The sequence below is a fragment of the Macrobrachium nipponense genome, chromosome 38 (assembly GCF_015104395.2).
Source record: "Macrobrachium nipponense isolate FS-2020 chromosome 38, ASM1510439v2, whole genome shotgun sequence".
Classification (NCBI taxonomy): domain Eukaryota; kingdom Metazoa; phylum Arthropoda; class Malacostraca; order Decapoda; family Palaemonidae; genus Macrobrachium; species Macrobrachium nipponense.
Window position 1 is genome coordinate 5,955,053 of NC_061098.1, and position 22,500 is coordinate 5,977,552.

The following is a 22,500-nucleotide window of genomic DNA, read 5'->3' on the forward strand; positions in this document are numbered from 1 at the left end:
CGCCAAGAGCGCCGTGCGACCGGAGACGAATCGCTTGAATCATTTGAAAGGCGTCTGACCGCAACACCTTTCCAACGCTTACCGAGCCCTGTTGAGGCGCAACAGGCTCAACAAGAGAGGCGCCTGTCTGTGGGCAAATCCCGATCGACTCCCTTGGACTTCCGGTATGTCTTCTCCCCGGTGCGAGGGAGCTGGACAGTGACCTTTGTCTAGGAGACGTGTCAGGACAGACAGACGCACCCTCAACTACCCTCTTACCTGAGGCCGCTTTCTCCAAAACGTCTTAACTGAATTACCAAGTTGCAAACCGTATTCGCTAGTACCGAAAATTTCTGATCTAACCTCGATTCCAGACTGGCAATGGTGTCGGAAGAAACTACACGGGAAGCCGGAGAAGTGGGATTAGTAGGAGGAATAGGAGGTGTAGTTAAGGAGACATAACAATTTGAGGAGAAACAGAAGGAACAGATGCATCGCAAGACGAAGCAGAGCTAAGTCTACTTTCCCTAAGCGCTGCTTTTCTAATTCTGTCTTTAGCTAATTTCTCCGAGTATGAACTAAAAAAAAAACTTCCATTGAGAATCAGTCCAATCACTACACTCGTTACATGTTCGATCTGCTGAACAACCTGTCCCCTACACTTAACACATTTAGTGTGAGAATCATACTCTAGCTTGGATAATCTAGTTTTACATCCTGAGATGCAAAACCTAACTCCCGACGGACTAGAATCCGACATGGCAACGCCTAAATAAAAAAGCAAAATAACAACAACGCCAAAAAAGAGTACTTCACCAATTCCGAAGATCAAATCCACAAGAAAAAAGCGAAGCAAAGTTATCCAACCGCACCGACCACCGATGTTCACCGACGCCGGCAGAAAAGAATTGGATTCACCTGGGCAGTTGTACCTGGTTCTCCCGCGAGTGGAGGGAGATGACGTCATCACCACCAGTGTTGGCGACGCCGACGCGCTAAATTTGAATTTAGTATCCTGCCGCTCGTGAAATCACGGCTCTATAATTGTTCGGTAAGACACTACAATAAAACTTGTTGTTAATGCGATCGACTCCTATAACAACATCACTTTATTGTATTGATCAGCGTATGACAGTAATCGAATCCGATAGCACATCCGTTATTGTATTCATCCGCGTGCGACGGTAATTACTGTATTCACGTTATAAATGCAGCTGAAGCTAATAAGGCAAAATTACGTGCATCAGCAACCTGGACAGAAGTCCCGAGCTTTTGTATGAATTCAAACGCAGCCGTGGTAAAAGAAACTAATAGCATGAAAGAGCTCATTACTGTTTTTTTTTTTTTTTTTTTTTTTTTTTTTTTTTTTTTTTTTTTTTTTTTTTTTTTTTTTTTCACAGACAAAGGATTAATAAAGTATATAAAGTGTAAGGTCGTAATACCTATGAAAACGAGTGAAAACGAACGGAATCCTAAATTTAACGCCATCTAACCCGATGGAAAAACTAGCTTCCAATGAGACGTATCAGTCAAATTTTGGACTTAAATTACATCGTAAGATGAACAGTATGACTTCGTTCCATAAGTTAAGTATCCAGATATTCATTAATATGCTAACTAGGGACAAAAACATTAGCCGAGACCAAGTGATATGGATGAATCTGGAGCCAAGGAAAAAAACAAAAACAAAAACAGACTAGCCGGCATCTTGTCTGTCTAAGCCACACCTCCTTACAATAGTGCTGTTTGACGACAAGCTAGTGTAATTGTAATTTAATTGAAAAGTAATAAAATATTTAAAGGTATTTAAATTAACTTTATTAGGCCTAATATTAATTTCAGTTGTCATTGTAATTTGATAATACGACTGGTAATAATTTGTAACTGTAAATTGACATAAGCGCAATGTAATTACTGACGGCAATAGTCGGTTAAACGTATGAAGACGTCATACATACGAATTCCTTATATCTGCCATCTGATTATATGCCCCAAGATAGATACCTCATTGACTATGTTAAATGTCAACATAGTTGAACACACGTCTCCTTCAAGACGTTTGTACAAACTTGGCATAAGTGAGTGTGTTGTTACGTTAGCCATTTTAGGCAATCAGGAGAGAATGAGATGGATACGGCGACGCAAACCCGTATTCGTCATCCGCTGATTCCAGCGTGAATGACTGCCGAGTTAAGTGTTTATACTGCGCTAATATGATGATACATATAATATTATATGCTTTAGTCGGACAGAATCCGATCTTCATTCTGTTCTATTACATTCATATTAATTATCCTCCGATCGGATTCTCGTTCGTTTTCAATTACACCTGTACTGAATTATCAGAAGTCAGAATGCCTTGAGCCTACAGCGTTAGCCAATATAAAAATAACTATCGATATGTTGTACTGCGAATACTTTAGGCTAGGCTACTGAATATGCATACGATATATCATCGTGAACACTAGGCTAACTGTAGTTAATTTTATTCGATTTCTCTCCATACTGAATATCGTAAGTCAATATGCATTGAACGGAGAATTAGTTGATATTAACAATTATCGTATCGTATAAGTAGAGGAAAGTAACCTTAAAGACGAAGGAGCATATCTGAAAGACCAACCATGGCCTAAAAGCTTCTGATGCAAGGAACTCGAAGCAGGAAAAAGCCTAAAGATGCTCTAAGGACACTGTGCCTCTATAAACTACTACTTTTAATAGAAAACCGACCCGAAGAAGCCTGCACTTCTCTTTCTAAACACAAACACTATGTACCCTATTATCCCTACTCTGTCTATATCTGACCTAAGTTTTTATCATCCTGAGAACTTACACATCGAGGGAAGGGGAATCTGCTGCCAACACTGCCTGCTCCGCGCCAGGGGGGACGGCGGATCCTGCCCTGTGGGCTTGCGGATCCCCATAACCCCCAGCACCGGTTAGGGCTGGTTCTGGAACAGGCAGGGGAGCTGGAAAAGAACGATTAGTAATTTCAGTATCCCTATTGCTCGATCTATCCTCACTTAATCTTGACATAAAATCGTAACAGAGATGTCATACTCGATGTCAGCCTACCCTCAAGTCTCTTAAAGAGCACTGTCTCTAAGTCTTTATCTTGATCTACGTTGTGTCTTCCTTCCTGCCTACACTTGCTTCTTAATACAAGACCTTCCTACGTTTGAGATACCCTAACATCTGGTCCAAAGACCACTCCTGACATTCCAAACATCTGGTCTTTACATTAATATTGAACAGGCCTACAATTTACGCATAAGGAATGACTATCGTGTCATAGGGTACTCATCCTTTTCTTGCATTGTTGGCAAAGACGATACGTTGTTGAACTTCCGCTCGTCGTTTTCTGTGATGTCGTGGTCGAGAATGCAGTAGCCGTTGTCGTAGCTTGTGTTGTTTCTTCCTTTGCAGAATCAATGTCTGATGACAAGGTATTAAGAGCAATCCAACAGTAATCCAAGGGATGCGTAATTCGTCACCAAAATCAATCAAATCAAAGGTGCAAATTGAAGGCCGGGCAAGACCAAAAAAAAAAGGAGTTCGCTGTGGATACATCTGTACTCCACCGCGAACGATAAGTGATTGACGTGAGAGGGCAGGTGTGACCGGCCCGTGAGGCAGGGCTATCAGCGGTGGGCTGGTAACTAGGTAACGAGGGTGTTTGCCAGGAGATTGGCAACACTGATCGTTTATTTTAACCAAAGATTTGGTAAATTTTTAATAAATGATGGTTCGGGCTGGTAAGTGACCAGGGCTTATTCAGGTGTTCAGGGGTGTATTGCAATATTATCGTGTGTTATCTATTAAAGTTTCTCTCTCAGCTCATAATGAGTCAATATTTAATCATAAAAAATGAAAAATATCTGACACAGAATGACATTATTCCTACCCAATATTCCGAGTAACAAGCTTTAACAGCCATGGACTAAAGAGATCAGTTAGGCAGTAAAAACAATTTATCCTTGATAAACCAGCAGCAAAACTTTCTGATGGTTTCGAGAGCTTCATTAACAATTGTGTTCCTGAAAATAAGACCTTGTTTTAATAGGTTCTAGTGACCTAAACTCGCTAGAATACATAAAAGCCTAAATCCTTTTTCTCTGAAGACTTTGTACACATCTGAGACACTTACTTGCTCTTTCAATATGACAATTTGTCCAAAATTGCATTTTTCCTAACTATACAAACCTGAGGTCCTTTTACAATAGGAAGGTACTAGCGGCAGCTGGATAGGTCGTAAGCTTTCGAACAAGGGGTTCGGTAGTTAACTGCTTGTCCGACAGGCGCGCGCGCGCGACTGGGAGGTAAACAAATCACTTTTGCTTTTGGCCCCAAGCAAAAACTGCAGAGTGAGGGGGGGTGGCATGAGGTGGGGCTATGTGTAAAAGGACCTCAGGTTTGTATAGTTAGGAAAAATGCAATTTTGGACAAACAATTGTCATTTGTTCCGACACGGCATACAAACCTTCGGTCCTTTTACAATAGGAAGACTCACTTCTTGGTGGGTGGAATCTGAGTCTTTTGTGAACAGGACTGGTGTTCGCCCAACCTTGGAAGCCTCCCTGGTCGTAAGAGCGAGGAGGGATCCAAGCCTCTGTCCGATTGATCGGGGTGTGCACCGCAGGATCAATGGTCAGACCTCTGGACCAAGTACTAAGAGAGAGGCAAGCGTATCTCTTCGTACCAGCAAACAAGAACAAGTTCCATTATTTGCAAGAGGCAACCAACGTTATGGTTTGGTCTCTTGTTGGCATCCACTTCCCCCCCTTGTAGGAGGAAGTGGTGGATATTCGCTCCCATCCCTAGTGAAAGGGATAGGATGGGGCTCTGTCGAGTAGCTCACCGGCATCTCGTCCTTATCCAGCAAGGTGATGACCGTATCCCTCTACCCACAGGTAGAGGGGTAGAAAAGATAGGAAGAGAAGCCAGTCACTCTCTCATTCACTTATCTATTCTTACAGTCACACCAGGACTCGATGCTGTTCAGCCTGCTAGGGTCTGGGTTAGCTACACAACGTGTTGAGCAGCCACCACGGGTCCTAAGGAAAACGATCAAGGACCTGTTGGGCAATATCCAAAAGGTAGAAGGAGTGCCAGTGGTCTGGTTGTACCAGACCCCTGCCTTCAGCCTGCGCCACGGAGAAGTTCTTGTGTAACTCGAGGGAGTGTACTTCTAGGTCATCTTGGTGCTGACGAAGAGTCTTCAACACCTCCGCCTGGGATGTCGAGTTTCTTCAGAAAGCGCGGTCGCGCTTTCACAGGACAAAGCAGATCTCCTTCGCATCGAAGGCGGTGAAGTCCATTAGGGAGGGGACTGTGAAGGACTCTAACCGATCGTCAGGACCGAAGGGTTCAGAGTCTTCGCTACGAATTCGGTACGAAATCGAGCGTCACGAATCCCCATCCCCTGGATTTGCTTGACTTCGCAGGCAAAGTCATGCAATTACCTCAGAGGAAAAGAAGGGAATTGTCGAATGACCTATCCCTCTTCTCGACTTCGGTGGATGTCCCTGTACCCATACTGGTCTATCCGTCTGCAGCGAAGTTGTTGTTCTCGGTAGTGGATAGGACACCGACACTCAATGTTGGGTGTCGATGGTATGGGTACTGTGACAAGCCGTTAGGACGAAGAAAAGATTGTTATGGAACAACCGAACTAAGTCCACAGCGAAGTTCGTAACAGACTTGGGCGCTCTGACAGCTGCCTACTGACTGCGTTCGGTAGGAGGCAAGTTGTCCAAGCACCCGAGCAAGTCACGTGACCTTCGCCTTTTAACAGGGTTATGCCAAGAGACTAAACAAATAATTTGTTCGTCACCGTGCCAGAAGGCAAGGTGATGACTCTCTTAAGGCATGTGCCCAACAGGCGAAAGTCAATTGCCTTCTAGAGACCGCGGTCCTTGATGGCAAGATATCTCATAGTATAGTTGATTCTCGGGTAAGGAGAAACAAACACTATGTGACGTTGAAGACGAAGGTGTACAGAAAATGCAACCTACGTCTTCACAGCTGAACCGAGAGAGGGATTCTCAAGATTCTGAACCTGTGCTACAAAGACTGAGAACGCTAACCGCTATTGATTGCTGTCCGGTGAGGACCGTAGTTGCAATAAAAGCGGAGCGCTTCCAGTAATGAAGACAGGGAAACTACTGCCTGAAGAACTGCTTCTCATGGGCTGAACATTTGGAAGTAGAGCTGTCAGGTCGGAGAGTAGGCGATGTCTTCTGACATATCTGTTAATTCGGGGCGAGCAATGAAATTGCACACCTACGAATACGAGATATTTTTTGAAGACAAACTCAGATGTCTGCAAAAATCATTCGCATTATCGCAGTGCGATGCAGCGGTTGACTAGTACAGACTTCTGTTACCGTGCGGTAAACAGAAAGATGACAGAGTCCAAGAGATATCTCTGTTGAAAATTCTCGCAATGTCGAAGGCGATGAAATCGAGCGTCACAGCAGTAGATGGTCCTTCATTATTGCGAGAATCCCCGTTAATCAGAGACCTAAGTCCATGATTGTTGGGCAGAGATACGGTTCGGTAGTCAATCCAACCAGGGGAGAGAGAGACGTAACCGACCGTGCATCTCAGAGACCTAGCTGATACTGAGCCGCTATCAGGCAGTTCAATACGCAGTAGCTCTCGGTGACTCGTCATCCTGAGTTGCCAGGTAATCCATTATTCCACGAAGGAATGCGTTCGGCTAGACCATCGAGCATAAGAATACGCTCGAGCAATTATATTTAACCGAAACGAATTTCGGTAAATACAAAAGCTGATTTGGTGTTGTCATGACAATACCAAGTATCTAAATCGAAACTGATAACTGCTGGGAGGTTGCAGGCAACCCCGAGTTGCAGTTCAATTAAGATACAATTCGTCTCGGTCACAAACCGTAGAGTTAACTACGGTATGCGCCTACCCCCGGACAATTCAACTGTTAAAGAATCATGTCGCGAGGGTAATATACGTAGTATATTTGTAGGTTCTGTACCACGACCTCCATCCTAAATTCTTTTCCCCTCGAGGAATGAGAATAAGGATTGGAGATCGACCGCCTTCGTTCTCTTATTCAAGAGAGTGAAGGAAAGAACTTTCCCAAAGGAAAGCTTCAATGGTGAACAGAATACCGAAGACGATAGTTCAAGCCAAACTGGAAGTTCCCGTCCGTTCTTCTCTATTCCAGGTTAAGCGCCTACTGTGAGATACTCTTCTTCAGCAGCGGTCTTCTTCCAAATGCTAGAAATTACAGGAATTCGAGCATAAGCGAGGTTCCCGATTATCGTGTAACAATTATCGGGGATTCTCGCTCACTTTGGACCGTGGGTCTCGCCTGAGTGTTTGGAGATCGTAAAAAACTCGAACCACTCTGAGTGCGCTAGAAATTCCGTAGAATTCTAAGCACTCTGCGAAACCCCCCCACCGAAATTCGTCAGACGATATCGGCTGGGTGGTCCTCTCGATTCCGTAGAAATCGAGAAAGGGGCAGGATCCCTCCTCAATGACCGGGGGCGGCTTACGTCAGGTAGGACCGAAGGTCCCCCGGGCCCCCCTAGCGCAGCCCCTAACGTGGGATCTTACAGAGAAATCTCTGTAGGATCCCTCCCCCCCTTTCCCTCGTTAGCCGTAAGGAGAGAGGGAATGGGGGAGGAATTGGATACTGGCTCGCCTTCCCCAGCGGATCTAGCAGTTGGAGAAGAAAAGGAGCAGCCATCGCCTTACGGCGATGGCCTCTCAGAGCCTGGGAAAACGTATCGTCAGGAGAAAACGTTTTCCCGAGGAGGGTTACGAACTCATACTGTAGGTAAGTGTCTGCCGCCACTGTGAACGTCGTCTGGGTGGGGCTGATCGACACCTGACAGTAGAGAGCCGATACCGCTCCGACTCATTCCAGTCCTCGTCGAGGTCGAAACCTCAGGAGGACCGAAGGGGTATTTAAATACGGTGTCCGAAGACACGTATAAACGCCTCTGTCGCAGTAGAGGAGGTGAAGTAGCTTGTTCGACCGTCCAGAACTGAGAGAGCCTTCTTGTCCGGAGAAACGAGAGACTACCTGGTTCAAACACAGTCGGCAAGCTCCGATCGCGGCCGACCCACCGTCGATTTGGGTTCCCTCTCGGCGGGCCCCAAAACGACTCGAGCGAGACGTGGCTCTGCTGGTGGGAGCGGCGATCCTTCCCCGAGGTCATTGTGCTGACGAATCAGCGCCGTAACCTCGGCAAAGTTCCTCTGGATCTCGGAAGTCACAGCATCTTGCAGAGTGGGACCGTTAAGCCCTTCGAACAAGAGCATTCCGAGAACCTTCCTCCTAAGAAGGGGGAACAGCGACAGCCCTCTCGGTCTTCCCCATCCACTTGCGCATACGTCCTGGTCGGTCCAAGAACCGTGCCTGGCACGTAGGGCGTCGTGGTGGGATCATGAGGGGCGCACCCCTCACGATCACTCCTCAATACCTCGCTCCTCCCCGGTGTAACCCGAGGAGGTTGAAGGTACGGGAGAGGCAGACCTGACGCTTCCCTCGTCGCTCGCTGGCAGAACCAGCAGGCTTGGAGGGCTGCAGGTGCGATCGTCAAAACCCGCGGTGACGATCGAGCTGCAGGCCTGGTCGTCGAACCGTCTCGCTGTGGAGAACGGCTGGACTGAGCACAGCGGCCCCGATCTCGAGTGTCAGAAGAGCTGGTGCTGGTTGCCGTTCCCGATCGCTCTCTGTGAGAGCGACGGTCGGCGACCTGCAGGCTCCACTGTCGCAGTGAGACCGGTGCTTGTCCTCACGGCACGTCACGTCGCTGGTTCCAGCCGTGTCTGGCACCGGCGAACGGGAGGACCTCTTCCCAGCCTCAGCCCGTGGCCGTCGTGGACGTCACGTCCCCGGGTAGCCAGCTGTTCGCCGCGAGAGCGAGAGCTGGTCTGGTGAGAGTCGCGTGAGCGGCTGTCACCAGTCTTCCGCCCCGTGCCGTGAACCTGACGCTGAGCGGACTCAGAGGTCTGGTTCCTGGCTGCACGGTCGCTGGTAGGCGACCGTACACTCGTACCTCCCGCGAACGAGAGGCCGAGACGGACCCTGATGCAGTGGCAGCACCACTGACACCAGGCGAGGAAGTACCGGTGTTAGCCGGTACCCCTCTGGTCCCCGTAGTCTTCTTCCTTGCGGAAGAAGAGACGGGCCCCGCTCCCGAAGGAGCAGGAGGACCAGCGGAAGGAACCCTCCCCGTCCCACCGAGGTGAGACGGGTCCCGAGAAGCTCCCGAGGAAGCTTCTTAGGAGGGAGGAGGCGACCTTCTTCTTCCTCGGCTGTAAAGCCTTAGAAGTCGAAGGGGAAGAGGCGCGGCCGACGACGATGAAGAAGATGAAGACGACGACCACGACACCTTCCTCCTCTTCTTCGTCAGCTTCCTCAGGACAGACGTAAGATCTGCTATCCAGGGCGGAGCCGGGCTGCTGTAGCCGAAGCCACAGGCCCGGACGCACCTGTACAGACAGACCAAAGTCTGGGGTAGTACCACCACGAACAGGGACGACATCAGCAGGTATGGGCATCTCAGGAACAGCAGGCACGGCCAGCACATCATCGGTAGGGACAGCCAGCGCAGCAACGGCAGGAACAGCCAGTGCAGCAACGGCAGGGACAGCCAGCGCAGCAACTGCATCCCAGAATCGGCAGGTACGGCAGGCAGCACCGGAAACACAGGAAGTGGAGCAGCAGCCAGCAACATCCTGGTACCGGCGGCAGGTCCAGGGGCGAGTTCTAGGGCAGCGGAAGTGTGGTCGCTGCAGCGCGGCAACCACGAGCGGCGTCGGCACGCCCCCCTCGTCGGTACGGCGAAACGGCACTTCACAGCGGCTGTAGGCAAGACTGATACCACGTGAGGCGAGTACACCAGGTGAGGAGGGACGTCGTCACCTGGTTTGCGTGGTCACCACTTCATGGGTGACCGCAGTAGGCCCAGACATAGAACCGCAGCCCTGGACACCAGCACGCTCTGCAATTGGAAGGACGCCCATACCTCACCAAGGTCCACGCTCGTGGCAGTAGCACCTGCGGAAATAATAGTAGTAGCGATTAATTGTGGGGAAATCCCCTCGTGCGGGGGTTTGATCCCTCCCGAACGAGTGGAAGACCCCTAATACAATTGTACATCGGGCACCGAGCGCCCTCCCCCGCGCTCGACGGATCGGGCGAGGAGAAGAACGCCGATAACCTCCCCCCCCCCCAACCCCCCCCCAAGGGGAAGAGCCATCTGTGGGAACTGAGCGGGGGGGGGGGTCTCGTTCCCCACCCCCGCACAGTACCCATGTACGCAACAACAAAATAAGAGCCCTAGAGCAATCGTGCCATCGGCACGAATACAAGGCATAAGGATCAATTCCCTGACTGAGCGGAACTTGAACCAAATAATATTGATGCAATCAATAATAAGGAACAAAATGAAAATGCATCTTGCAAAACGATTCACTTCACAATGAATAAGGGCTCGGATCGAGCGCATTTGCGCCCTCGTACCGAGCGCAAGGGTGAAAGGTTCCATTCCTTACCTTTATGGATCAAGGTTTCTGGAAACCTTGATCCATAATGAATTGATGCAATCAACAAATATATGAAAATGAAAAGACTACTGCGCTTGCGATTTCACTTCATACAAATAAAAAGGGGAAGGATCAATTCCCGTGAATAGCGGAACATTGATCCCAGTCAACAAAGCAATCTCAATAAAAAAAATGAAAATGAAAAAGAACTGCACTTGCGATTTCACTTCATTCAAAATAAAAAGGGGGAAGGATCAATCTCCGGGTAAGCTCGGAAACTGATCCAAAATAGTATTGCTACAATAAAAAATAATATATGAAAATGAAAAGAATACTGTACTTGCGATTCCACTTTCATACTGAATAAGTTTCCGTGCCGAGCGCATTCGTTCGGCAACGGGCATACAGGTCAAAAAAATATAAATGAAAAGAGCACTTACTTACGATTTTCATCTACACATTTCCAACCCAATATACGCTCGGAGCGAGCGCTCCCGCCCTCGGCACCGAGCATACACAATACGAGGATCATTCTGGGAAAATGAATTCCCGCAATTACGCCCTTCAGTCCCGGCGGCACTCGGGTAATCGGAGGGCGTTGTGAAGCCAAGATCCTTTAATTCACAATTGAATTCAATGGAAATGATTTGTACTTACAATTCAGTTTCACTAGATACATAGAAAAAGAAAAACACAATCATGCGAAAGCAAACGACGATGAGCGGGCAGAGAGCGATGATACACGTCCACGCCAGCAGGCCGAAGCAAAAGTGATTTGTTTACCTACCAGTCGCGCGCGCGCGCCTGTCGGACAAGCAGTTAACTACCGAACCCCTTGTTCGAAAGCTTACGACCTATCCAGCTGCCGCTAGTACCTTCCTATTGTAAAAGGACCGAAGGTTGGTTTGTATGCCGTGTCGGAACACATTTGTTTTCTGGTATTAAATTTCAACATGAAAAACAAATTCTGATGAACAAATAATAGTAATAAAAAGTCTTTTCCTTAGAGATTGGTATTTGGCCAAAAATAATGTAAACTTATTTTTATACAATAGTACACAACTACATTTATAAACAATTACGGTAGCATGACACTTCATATCCTAATAATCAAAGAAGTTACTACTGAAAATAAAGTGAATCTGACAATTTATAATATGAGATCTAAAACTTTCAAGAGACAAGAAGGTTTCCACTTCTGATCAATCACAAGTGTCTTAAAACTTCAACCATGAGTGCATTACGGAACAATTCTTAACTGAAGTACTGTACATATGGTTTCATAGCAGTAACGGTAACTGTGCTTAGACATGGCTAGTAATCTGACTTATTACTACAACCATGAAGAAATGTGGTGTCAGAAAGACTGAACAATTAACTTAGTGTAAACGCTCACTTTGTTTGTATAGAAACAAACTTTTTATAGATAGGTATTTACATTTTTACTACCAGCTGATCTAGTTAATTCAACTTAATCTAGAACGAAATCAGATTAAGAAATGGTTGTGATAAATGAAGTTTTTATTGTAAAACTAATATTGTAATACCTACCTGAACACCTGAACTAGCCCTGGTCACTTACCAGCCCGAACCATCATTTTATTAAAAATTTACCAAATCTTTGGTTAAAATAAACGATCAGTGTTGCAATCTCCTGGCAAACACCCTCGTTACCTAGTTACCAGCCCACCGCTAGTAGCCCTGCCTCACGGGCCGGTCACAACCTGCCCTCTCACGACGGTCAATCATAACTCAATAACTCTGTATGAGAGGGGAGGAGGGTGGGAATCATTCAGGTGTTCAGGTAGGTATTACAATATTAGTTTTACAATAAAAACTTCATATTGCAATACACCCTGAACACCTGAACTAGCCCGATTAACAACATTAATTTGGAGGTGGGGAATCAAATCTGCCCGGCCCTCCACTGTACTAGTTGTCAGTCAATATAATTGAGTACGCGAGTCAGTCTCAAGTTCATTTGTCACTCGTCCAAGCTAATCTCCATGTGTGGCCTTCTAGGCCTGCCAATATGTGGAGGGAAAAACTCCCTGCACCTCTACCCTAAGGTCAAAACTCATTGAGTGCGGAAGGGATACAAACCTGTTTCCTCTCAGCTGGCTATGTGCCTCACCTGAGTAGAGGAAAAACTGAAGACCTCCCATGTGGCTCTGGCCTCTCTGTTGGAGGGAATCCTGAAGACATGTGGCCCGGGACTCTCAGTATGGAGGGAATCTGAAGACCTCCCATGTGGCTCTCGGCCTCTCATGTATGGAGGGAAATCTGAAGACCTCCCATGTGGCCTTAGGCCTCAGTAGGTCTCTGTACGGAGGAGTCCGAGGAGACAACGGTGTCGTCGATCGTAGTGATGTCCTCTCTTGTAGTGTTGTACCTGCCTGTCTGTACTCTGCCTGGTTGGCACTTGGAAGAATACCCTCAGATAGACCCAGACATGTTCTTTCCTATCTTTCCTAATACTTAAAATCCTCTTGTGATATATCATATCATGAATACCTTATACATATTCCGAATATTCGCTCCCTACTCTAATACTAACTCAGACAGCAAGATTGTTGGGTTTAAAAATAGAATTTAGGCCAAAGGCCGAGTATTGGGACCTATGAGGTCGTCCAGCGCTGAAGGGAAATTGAGAAAGTTTGAAAAGGTGTGAAAGGAAGAAAAACCTCTGTTGCACAATGAGTCCAGTGTTAGGAGAGCGTGGAAAATAGGATGAGAGAATATGGAGAGAATATGAAATCAGAAAAGTGAGAGAGAGAGAGAGAGAGAGAGAGAGAGAGAGAGAGAGAGAGAGAGACACAATCGTCTAGGATAAAGAGAGAATATAAAATCAGGGAAAAGAGAGAGAGAGAGAGAGAGAGAAATTACGATCGTCTAATATCTCCACCTCCGCAAATTGCAGCAAGTTAAAAGGGTATTATCTTAACGATAATACTCGTATACTCCGTACAGCTATGAACAACCGAACGAGAACTTGTTGCTAATGCGATCGACTCCTATAACAACATCACTTTATTGTATTGATCAGCGTGTGACAGTAATCGAATCCGATAGCAACATCCGTTATTGTATTCATCCGCGTGGGACGGAATTACTGTATCATGTTATAAATGCAGCTGAAGCTAATAAGGCAAAATTACGTTCATCAGCAACCTGGACAGAAGTCCCGAGCTTATGTATGAATTCCAACGCAGCCGTGGTAAAAGAAACTAATAGCATGAAAGAGCTCATTACTGTTGTTTTCACACAGACAAAGGATTAATAACGTATATAAAGTGTAAGGTTCGTAATACCTATGAAAACGAGTGAAAAACGAAAAACGAACGGAATCCTAAATTTAACGCCATCTAACCCGAGGGAAAAACTAGCTTCCGATGAGACTATCAGTCAAATTTTGGTCTTAAATTACATCGTTAAGACGAACAGTATGACTTCGTTACATAAGTTAAGTATCCAGATATTCATTAATATGCTAACTAAGGACAAAAACATTAGCCGAGACCAAGTGATATGGTTGAATCTGAAGCCAAGGAGAAAAAAAAAAAAATAGACTAGCCGGCATCCTTGTCTGTCTAAACCACACCTCCTTACAATAGTGCTGTTTGACGACAAGCTAGTGTAATTATAATTTAATTGAAAAGTAATAAAATAATATTTAAAGGTAAGGTTAACATTAACTTTATTAGGCCTAAATATTAAATTTCAGTTGTCATTGTAATTTGATAATACGACTGGTAAATAATTTGTAACTGTAATTGACATAAGCTCAATGTAAATACTGACGGCAATAGTCTGTTAAACGTATGAAGACGTCATACATACAAATTCCTTATATCTGACATCTGATTATATGCCCCAAGATAGATACCTCATTGACTATATTAAATGTCAACATAGTTGAAGACACGTCTCCTTTAAGACGTTTGTACAAACTTGGCATAAGTGAGAGTGTTGTTACGTTAGTCTTTTTTAGTCAATCAGGAGAGAATGAGATGGATACGGCGACGCAAACCCGTATTCGTCATCCGCTGATTCCAGCGTGAATGACTGCCGAGTTTTTAGTGTTTATACTACGCCAATTATGATGATACACATAATACAATTATAATGCTTTAGTCGGACAGAATCCGATCTTCATTCTGTTCGATTACATTCATATTAATTATCCTCGGATCGGATTCTCGTTCGTTTTCAATTACACCTGTATTGAATTATCCGAAGTCAAGAATGCCTTAAGCCTACAGCGTTAGCCAAAATAAAAATAACTACCGATATGTTGTACAGCGAATACTTTAGGTTAGGCTAGGCTACTGAATATGCATACGATATATCATCGTGAACACTAGGCTAACCGTAGTTAATTTTATTCGATTTCTCTTCATACTGAATAATCGTAAGTCAATATGCATTGAACGGAGAATTAGTTGATATTAACAATTATCGTATCGTATACGTAGAGGAAAGTACCTTAAAGACGAAGGAGGCATATCTGAAAAACCAACCCTGGCCTAAAAGCTTCTGATGCAAGGAACTCGAAGCAGGAAAAAGCCTAAAGATGCCTCTAAGGTACGCTGTGCCTCTAAAAACTACTACTTTTAATAGAAAACCGACCCGAAGAGCCTGCCACTTCTCTTCCTAAACTAAACACTATGTATCCTATTATCCCTACTCGTCTATATCTGACCTAAGTTTTTATCTTCCTGAGAACTTACACTCGAGGGAAGGGGTAAATCTTGCTGCCAACACTGCCTGCTACCTCGCCAGGGGGGACGGCGGATCCTGCCCGTGGGCTTGCGGATCCCCATAACCCCCAGCACCGGTTAGGGCTGATTCTGGAACAGGCAGGGGAGCTGGAACAGAACGATTAGTAATTTCAGTATCCCTATTGCTCGATCTATCCTCACATAATCTTGACATAAAAGGGAATCGGTAACAGAGATGTCATACTCGATGTCAGCGTACACTCAAGTCTCTTAAAGAGCACTGTCTTTAAGTCTTTATCTTGATCTACGTTAGTCTCTTCCTGCCTACAGTTACTTCTTAATACTAGACATTCCTTTACCTATGTTTGAGATACCGCGCTAACATCTGGTCCAAAGACCACTCCTGACATTCAACAAATCTGGTCTTTACATTATATTGAACAGGCTTACAATTTACGCATAAGGAATGACTATCGTGTCATAGGGTACTCATCCTTTTCTTGCATTGTTGGCAAAGACGATACGTTGTTGAACTCCGCTCGTCGTTTTCTGTGATGTCGTGGCCGAGGATGCAGTAGTCGTTGTCGTAGCCTGTGTGTTTCTTCCTTTGCAGAATCAATGTCTAATGACAAGGTATTAAGAGCAATCCAACCGTAATCCAAAGGGATGCGTAATTCGTCACCAAATTCAATCAAATCAAAAGGTGCAAATGAAGGCCGGGCAAGACCAAAAAGGAGTTTCGCTGTGGATACATCTGTACTCCACCGCGAACGATAAGTGATTGACGTGAGATGGGCAGGTGTGACCGGCCCGTGAGGCAGGGCTACTAGCGGTGGGCTGGTAACTAGGTAACGAGGGTGTTTGCCAGGAGATTGGCAACACTGATCGTTTATTTTAACCAAAGATTTGGTAAATTTTTAATAAATGATGGTTCGGGCTGGTAAGTGACCAGGGCTAGTTCAGGTGTTCAGGGGGGTATTGCAATATGATTGTTTAAATTGTGGAAAATGAAAGCTAAGCTTCTATAACTTATTTTATGAAACAACGTATAAAAACTTAAAATATACTAGTGCATAACTTTGCAAAATAATGTTACCTTTCTCATACAAATGCAGTACTTTTAGCATGGTTTCTAAATGTGCAGATGAATCAATTCCTTTGAAACATATGGCTTGTCACCTTGTGGCACTGTGTATCTAATTTTCTAAAAGCTTTAATTTTTTAAAGTTACCATATTTGGTGATCCTTGGAATGTCACAGACCATACGATTAATTATTGGCATATAATTGGAGTGGGAAATGAAACCAAATTATTACTGCCACTGGTGAGATTAGATCTACAGTATGTAGATCTATTTATAGAATCTTGTCTGAAAAGAGGATATCTCATTTGTAATTAATTACACATACTGTAATGCTAATAATTTCATAAATTTGATAAAACTCACCTATCAGTCCTGAATTCAACTGAGGTAGGTAAACAGCAATGAATGCCATGTGCTGTGGGAAGACTTGAAGACTAAGTAAAAATCCCGTAACAAGGCAAGTCACTTGGGGGACTAAAAGTGCTATAAGTGGCGATATAAAATCTGCTAAAACTCCTAACAAAAGCGTATAAAAGACTTTCACCATGAATGGATCCACAGCTACTGGCAGTTTGAATGCAACCTGTAATGAAATTGTAAGTATATATTAGATTTATCATCATAAAGTAATTCACATGTAAAACTGATAGTATTTTCTTATTACAGTATATATACTTTGACTTAGTCAACCTTGAAGGAATTTTGTTTTTTATAACCATAGGGGTATCTGTGCAGCTATCTTATGGGAGCTAGGCTACCTCTGTTTGTCATATGTTGAATAGTTATCAAATGCCAATGTTCTTTACCCTTGGATTGTGCTACAACCTGTGTACCTTGGCTCTCCACAGTCTTGAGTCTCAATTTACTTGTTTGAGGTAGAGTCAGCAATACTTTCCTCCCATGTCATCTTTCTTCCAACTGCTCTTTCACCACTATAAATGTTGATCTCTCCTCATGAGTGAACAGTTAGTTACACATGTTGAGCAACCACCACAGGCACCCAGGAGACAATATCCAAAGACTTGTGAGTGATGTCTCAGACACAGAAAGAGGTACTAAAGGTAATTTGGTGTCACCACACACTGCCATCAGTACCTGAGACACCAAGAAGTTCCTACTGAACATTAAGGACAGGGCAACATCCCTTACTTAGTGAGTCCTTGCCCAGGGTAGTGCATCATTCCCCTCTTTGCACAACAAGCAAACTCATTTGATAACCTCCCTGAGTCAGAGCAGTCTAGACACTGGCCTACAGGACTAAACACTAAACATCCTGATGGAAATTGATATGCCTTGCTAATTATTATGCAACAGTGAAAAGAATGTCCGTAATAATTTACGGAACAGTGAAAGGAATGTCAGTAAAAAAAGAATATTTAACTTGTATTAACAGCAAATAAAGTTTCTGAATGACCTCAGTGCAAAATACTTTCTCTCTTATCTTAGCCCATAAATAAAAATATGTATATACAAAACTATCACAAAAGATAAAACACAAACAGGTGCATTTTGTACTCAGACACACTTGGAGCAAGTTTATAGCTGTTAAGAAGCCTTACAGACCAATATAGGATGACAAGATGGAAACTCTTCTAAAACATATACAGTGAATGGGGTGGTGAAATTTATGGCTACCACAGTGATGCGTTTGTAATTAAACGAATAAAGATCTGCAAATACAGATAAATAAATAAAAAATTACAGAGGAAAGTATACTAGCAAACTTACCTTTGTAAAATGGTTAGTTGATAGAGACAATAATCCATAAAGTATAGTATTTGCATGCAACATCATCTCCAAGACTAAAGTGGAATTATCTATACCAAAGAAACACTTCTGTCCACTGTTTGTCCCAAAGTCTGAATCACATTTTGGTTTTGGTTCACTACCACATTCTTTTGAGACTATTCTTGGTTTGGAATGTACCTGAGACAAACTATCACACTTTTTACTTATTTGTGACTTAACAATTAATTTATTTTCAGTGTTCAAAACCTGGGATTTCCTAGTTAGAGTACACGACGACTCATACCTCATTTTTTTATCAAATTTTTTTGGAGAGAGACCCACTTCCTTATTATGTTGCTTATTTTCTGGTGGTAAATGACTATTTCCTGGCTTATGATTTCCACTGTTGCAGTTTAATGGTATCTTTTCTTCCTCAGGTGTGGCTTTATGTTCACTTTCTTCATCTTGGTGAAAGGATCTGCTAATTTCTCTTGATGGATGATTTCTAGACCTCTGAGACACTGTAACAAATATGAATATATAATTAATCTTTAGTATGTAAAATCATATTTTAGAAGGCAAATAAGGATGTGACAACTTAGTAATTTTTACAAAAAAAAATAAGTAAATGTTCATTGAGTATTTTAAATCAATTATTTTTATATTTTTTCACTGCAAATACAATTCAAAACATTTCTGAATTACAAGAACCAAATATTACTGCCTCGTGCAAAATATGTTACATGTTTTGATATTGCAAATTTAAGTAATTTAAAAAACAAACCTCATAAGCAGTAAGCCAGAAGTGTTTTACCAGGCAAGCTTCAGACAACCCCAAAATCTCAACAGGCTGATAAAGAACTCTGATAATTTAGTGTTCAATATAGTGTTCAATAATTTTGATCTAATTTGCAGATGAAGTTAAGCAATGATATTATTCCCACTGGACTGTAGTTCTGCCTATTTTTCAATGTTTCAACTTACATTTTCATAAAACTAATGACTAAATATTCCATTATCTACTTACTTCTAGTCTTCACTGGGCCATTTGCAGACTCTGCTTTCCTTCCTGTCCCACGAGCCATGTTCTCTTTTCCTTAAATAAAATATACAGCAAATTACTAAAGTAAAATAATCTAATTCTCTACTCACCTATGTTTCAAAGAGGCTATCTGCACAGTTTCCCTCCAAGGAAAACACTCCCCTGTCTGACACATCCACAAACCCCAGCACCACCAAGAATTGCCAGAAATCCCCTTATGTCACCTAGACTTACCCCATGACTGAAACAGACACAAGCACATACACGCAAGGCAGTAAATATTCCAGCAGGTGACAAGCAGGAACCAAGCTGCAATACTACCTATTAGTTTTTTAGTTTTACTGGGAAAGGAATGTTACTACCTATGTACCCCTGTTAAAATAGAGAAGGACGGGTTCGGCCTGCCATCGGCTAGGTCAGGGCATGACGCCCTTTGTAAAGTTAGGCTACATCAAAAGAAGTTAGGTTAGGCCGCACCAGTTGAAATGTCTTTCCTTTGCTTTTATGCTTACCATGAATGCGCCACTTTTGGTGGAATTTTGGTCTGCGTGTCTTGGAAAACAGCCCTCGACTAATCTTGTAATCTGACCGATTATTCCTAGCCTACATAGTATACCTAGCTACCTAGTATAGGGAGTGAGGCCTAAAAGAGTAATGATTTTTCGGTTAATCTAAGTACTTAGGCTAATAAGAGACACGACGGGTACTTCCTTTAGAAATAATCGTGCTGATAAAACTACCAGTAGCCTAACCAATAATACTATATGACGAGGCCTACATCATGGGCTAGAGTTGCAGACAAAAATGTAGGACCCTATGCCTACCTAACATAGGGTTATGAACACCATCGGTTAAAAATTTATTCTAAACTGAGCCTACTAAGTTCAGGCTTCGACCTCGGAGTGAATCTGAAATGCATTCTTCAAATTTGAGTATGAAAAATAAAAATAAAAATAGTATAGGTATAAAAACCCTTGCAAAAATGAAAATAAATTCACGGTCGACTACCTAAGCTACGTTACGGAATTTGGGTAACAAACCCCCATATCCCACTGAATAAACAGGTTAATATACACAAATTCTACATACCTATGTGTTTTAAATAACTTCTAAGTCAAAGTAGAAGCCTGCGACAACATTTGGACGTTATTTATAATCTTTTATCAGTTAAAAACATATGGTTCCTGGTTGCCAAGAACACAGTTCCGCGCACAAACACGATTGTTTTGAAAACTTTTGACACTAGGAAGATCTTCTTTAAAATGTCGCCTGGAATTGGTTCTTGGCCTCTCTACCAACAAACACAGTCTCGTGCATCAGTACACTTCTTTCTTACTACTAATGACATTATATGTGCATAACCTATATTTTACATTTGTTTTGTTATTACCACTCATTAAGACATGGACTTTCCTTGCTATCCATTGAGATACAATATTATAAAAGATAAGACTCTTACCAAAATATGACGGTGATATGATTAATGTACATAAATCTGTTAATATATTATAAAATTATTTCCTATATGATTTAATGAGTTATATACTGATACATTTAATGCTGTTATGCTTATTACAAACTTATCTATAAATAGATCTGGGACAAATAAGAAGGGAAAATAATACTTTTGCATATATATATATATATATATATATACTTATATATATATGTTATATCTATATATATATATATGTATAGTATATATATGTATATATATCATTTATAGATATATGATATATAGATATGGTATAAATATACAGTATGTATATAAATATTGTAAATATATGTATATATATGTCTATATATATATATATATATATATATATATATATATATATATATATATATATATATATATATATATATATATCTATATATCTATAAAGGAGCCCATAAAAAAACAAAATAGAGAGAAAAGTACTATATTTCAGAGACTGCTGTCTCCCTCTTCAGGTAGATGAATGCAGAAAAGTTTACAGAAAAGGTGGTATTTATACCAAGAGGTCCATCCACAGGCAAGCCAATTTAGGTCACCCCCGCTGATAATCTCCCTTTAATCTTCTTAAGTGTTGGTTGAATGAATACCTTGTCGATCGTATCTGAAATCCAGGCTCCTTTTGAGATGTTCATTACCTGCCTCCCTTTTATTAAGGCCGATTCCATCATTTGACTCTTGTACCGGCAGTTGCTGCTATAAATTACACGTGACAAATTCCAGTTTATTCTATGGTTATGTTCATTTATATGGTTGAAAATAGCTGAGTTCTGTTGTCCATACCTAACTGACCGTTTGCGTTGTATTAATCTCTGGGGAAGTGATTTACCTGTAAATCCAATGTAAGATTGGTCACAGTCCTGGCATGGGATTTGGTAAACCCCAGCGTCCTTGGGAGATGTCTTTTGTTGGACGTTAATCAGGGATTTGGCTAAGGTGTTTGGGTAAGTAAATGCAAAACGGTTAGATTTTCCGAGGGTCTGAGTCACCTTCTTAATTGTGTCCAGGTGTGGAATTTTTATTCTATTGTTGGGTGTATCTCTGGTCTTGTCTTTAAGGGGTTGGTAGAAAATTACGTTTCCTTTGTGAATTGCTTTCTCAATTATATGGTCAGGATACTTTAAAGACGAAAGTTGCTTACGAATTAGTTCAAATTCTTTTTCAGGAAATCTGGGGAACAAATTCATAAGGCTCTTAAGAACAGGTTGCTGGCCACACCTATCTTGATAGCAATGTCATGATAGCTAAAGTAGTGAATGTTTGAAAGTGAGAACGTTGGTTTTCTGCATATGGCAAATTTGTATTCTGTCGTGTCTCTGATTATTAAAACATCAAGAAAAGGAATTTTGTTGTCTGCTTCTCATTCAACTTTAAATTTGATGCTGGGCACTAATGTGTTTAATTTTGAGAGGAATTCATTAAAATTGCCCCACCTATTATCCCAAAATGTTAGAATATCATCCACATATCTCATCCACAGCATGTTTTTGGGTTTATTGCATTTATTACTGTAGTTTCAAAGTATCCATGTACAGATGGCTCAAAACAGGACTTAAAGGACTACCCATACTACACCTGAATTTTTGCTTGTAGAATGATTCCCCGAATGAAAATACGTTATTAGATGCACATAATTCAACTAACTTTATTATTTTGTCAAGCGCCAATGGGAAATGATCTGAATAGAGGGATAATTTTTCCCTTAAAAACTGAAGAACGTCCTGTACTGGTACTTTTGTGAATAGGGAGTCTACGTCAAGGCTTAAAAGTTTTATGTTGTGAAGTGGTATATGTGCTTCTCTGAATTTGTGACAAAATCTTCTGAGTGTTTAATGTGACTGGGAGAAAAAGTGCCTAAAAAATTTAGAAATTTTGAAATTGAAAGCTCCGGCACATGAAACGATGGGT

At 42.6% G+C, this 22,500-nt stretch overlaps 2 protein-coding genes across 2 annotated transcripts in view; one reads left to right on the top strand and one right to left on the bottom strand.

Annotated features, from left to right (window-relative positions):
• LOC135209578 (NAD-dependent protein deacylase Sirt4-like) overlaps positions 1-22,500 on the top strand; it is a 196,369-nt gene that overhangs the window by 129,838 nt on the left and 44,031 nt on the right. The gene's annotated exons all lie outside the window — the stretch shown is intronic.
• Positions 3,771-20,336, bottom strand: LOC135209867 (uncharacterized). Its single transcript, XM_064242626.1, has 5 exons — positions 20,187-20,336; positions 19,083-19,151; positions 18,056-18,576; positions 16,691-16,910; positions 3,771-4,016 (listed from the first exon to the last, which is right to left on the bottom strand). The coding sequence occupies exons 2-5, from the start codon at positions 19,138-19,140 to the stop codon at positions 3,880-3,882; spliced, it is 936 nt and encodes a 311-aa protein (XP_064098696.1). The 5' UTR covers positions 19,141-19,151; positions 20,187-20,336; the 3' UTR covers positions 3,771-3,879.

Excerpts from the sequence above, each read along its gene's own strand:
- LOC135209867 (XM_064242626.1), bottom strand. The coding sequence starts at position 19,140 with ATGGCTCGTGGGACAGGAAGGAAAGCAGAGTCTGCAAATGGCCCAGTG. Across the intron at positions 18,577-19,082 it reads TGGCCCAGTGAAGACTAGAA|TGTCTCAGAGGTCTAGAAAT; the intron begins GTAAGTAGATAA and ends TATTTGTTACAG. Across the intron at positions 16,911-18,055 it reads CAACTAACCATTTTACAAAG|GTTGCATTCAAACTGCCAGT; the intron begins GTAAGTTTGCTA and ends ATTTCATTACAG.